The sequence below is a fragment of the Littorina saxatilis genome, linkage group LG7, assembly GCF_037325665.1.
Source record: "Littorina saxatilis isolate snail1 linkage group LG7, US_GU_Lsax_2.0, whole genome shotgun sequence".
Classification (NCBI taxonomy): domain Eukaryota; kingdom Metazoa; phylum Mollusca; class Gastropoda; order Littorinimorpha; family Littorinidae; genus Littorina; species Littorina saxatilis.
In genome coordinates this window covers 35,348,883-35,351,382 of record NC_090251.1, presented here as the reverse complement: position 1 = coordinate 35,351,382, position 2,500 = coordinate 35,348,883, and the positions used below count along the sequence as shown (strand labels likewise).

General features: G+C 45.0%; 1 protein-coding gene across 1 annotated transcript in view; it reads right to left on the bottom strand.

Moving 5' to 3' along the window:
- Positions 1-1,674: 1,674 nt before the first annotated feature.
- The window catches only part of LOC138970339 (uncharacterized), a 9,022-nt gene continuing 8,196 nt past the window's right edge, over positions 1,675-2,500 (bottom strand). Inside the window, exon 8 of the mRNA XM_070342807.1 lies at positions 1,675-2,052. Within this exon, the coding sequence (XP_070198908.1) occupies positions 1,832-2,052 (221 nt within the window). The 3' untranslated portion in view covers positions 1,675-1,831. The remainder of the gene's footprint in view (positions 2,053-2,500) is intronic.

Sequence of the window (2,500 nt, the reverse complement as noted above, 5' to 3'; positions counted from 1 at the left end):
TTTTCGATGAGTTTTGTAAAGTTTAGTTTGGAGTTTTGGAAAATCTAGTTCATTGTCACTTCCCATTGTCACAAATAACTGGAGCGTGCTTTCTTTTCACTGTCTTTCAAACCGGACGCTAAGCGCCCCTGTGAAAGTCGAGCGTCGTAACCTCGAAGGGTCACGTGACGAGTTGGCGGTCCAGGCTATTTGGTCTATGGTGTAATAGACAAAGTGAGAGTTATGCGGAGCCAGTCTCCTGGCACCTGAGAGAATAACAAGCATTAAAATGAACAAGCGACTTTCATCGTCTTTCTATCAGGTGCCAGGATACTGGTTACGCATAATTCTCACTTACTCTATAGATAACACATGTTGTATGCATTCAGAGCGCTTACTTTGTTGTGATTATCAGATCTTTAAATAGCGCTCTGCCTCATTTGTTTAAGATTCTCATGTCTTAACTCAACCAAACCCAACTCAGCACAGCACAACCAAACCCAACTCAGCACAGTACAACCAAACCCAACTCAGCACAGTACAACCAAACCCAACTCAGCACAGTACAACCAAACCCAACTCAGCACAGTACAACCAAAACAACTCAGCACAGTACAACCAAGCCCAACTCAGCACAGTACAACACAACCCAACTCAGCACAGTACAACCAAGCCCAACTCAGCACAGTACAACCAAACCCAACTCAGCACAGTACAACACAACCCAACTCAGCACAGTACAACCAAGCCCAACTCAGCACAGTACAACCAAACCCAACTCAGCACAGTACAACCAAAACAACTCAGCACAGTACAACCAAGCCCAACTCAGCACAGTACAACCAAACCCAACTCAGCACAGTACAACACAACCCAACTCAGCACAGTACAACCAAAACAACTCAGCACAGTACAACCAAAACAACTCAGCACAGTACAACACAACCCAACTCAGCACAGTACAACACAACCCAACTCAGCACAGTACAACCAAAACAACTCAGCACAGTACAACCAAACCCAACTCAGCACAGTACAACACAACCCAACTCAGCACAGTACAACCAAAACAACTCAGCACAGTACAACCAAAACAACTCAGCACAGTACAACCAAACCCAACTCAGCACAGTACAACCAAGCCCAACTCAGCACAGTACAACCAAACCCAACTCAGCACAGTACAACCAAAACAACTCAGCACAGTACAACCAAACCCAACTCAGCACAGTACAACCAAACCCAACTCAGCACAGTACAACCAAACCCAACTCAGCACAGTACAACCAAACCCAACTCAGCACAGTACAACCAAACCCAACTCAGCACAGTACAACACAACCCAACTCAGCACAGTACACCCAAACCCAACTCAGCACAGTACAACCAAACCCAACTCAGCACAGTACAACCAAACCCAACTCAGCACAGTACAACCAAAACAACTCAGCACAGTACAACCAAAACAACTCAGCACAGTACAACCAAACCCAACTCAGCACAGTACAACCAAACCCAACTCAGCACAGTACAACCAAACCCAACTCAGCACAGAACAACACAACCCAACTCAGCACAGTACAACCAAACCCAACTCAGCACAGTACAACACAACCAAACTCAGCACAGTACAACCAAACCCAACTCAGCACAGTACAACCAAACCCAACTCAGCACAGTACAACCAAACCCAACTCAGCACAGTACACCCAAACCCAACTCAGCACAGTACAACCAAACCCAACTCAGCACAGTACAACCAAACCCAACTCAGCACAGTACAACAAAACCCAACTCAGCACAGTACAACCAAACCCAACTCAGCACAGTACAACTCCATCTGCCTTGACAACTAAATGTGACTGTACTGATAGGCAGCCATATCTCTGTGCTGATCCCGTCTTCTGCCCTCCTCGTTTGTTGTGCTGTACTGTCCTCCTGTGTCCGTGAAGTGGTCATAGTGGTTCTCAGGGCATCCGTGCTTCGCTGTCGGGACGTCGTTGGCTCCCAGTCTGTTGTAGACATCTGCTGTACGAAGCGTGTTGGACGCCTCCATCCTGCCGTTGTTGTTCTCTGAATAAAATAGACATCATCATTATTTTGAACATCATTGTTATCTTGGTCAAAACTATGTCCTTTGCTTCCTTTTCCGGCGTTGCTTCTGCCCCCACCCTCCACCCCACCTATCCAATCAACTAAAGTTATGCTGGTTTTGATTTGTTACAGTGGTCTTGAGGTTGAATGCATGTCTTTGTATATTGTGTGCAGCAATTCCAAAATAACTTCTGGTCTCATGTTTACCACCCTTCACATATGACTTCATCCAGATAATGTTTTGACTACAGTTGATTTCATTGTGTTATGAATCTGTTTGATGAGTCTTACCCGTATATAAAACAAATTGAGGCTGCGATGTGGCCATCTCCTTTGTAATCAAATTCATGTAAATGTGTGTGTACAAATTAATGATCTGGTCCGCGATTCGGGTAATGCAAAAAAAAAATTAAAATTAAACTAAAAC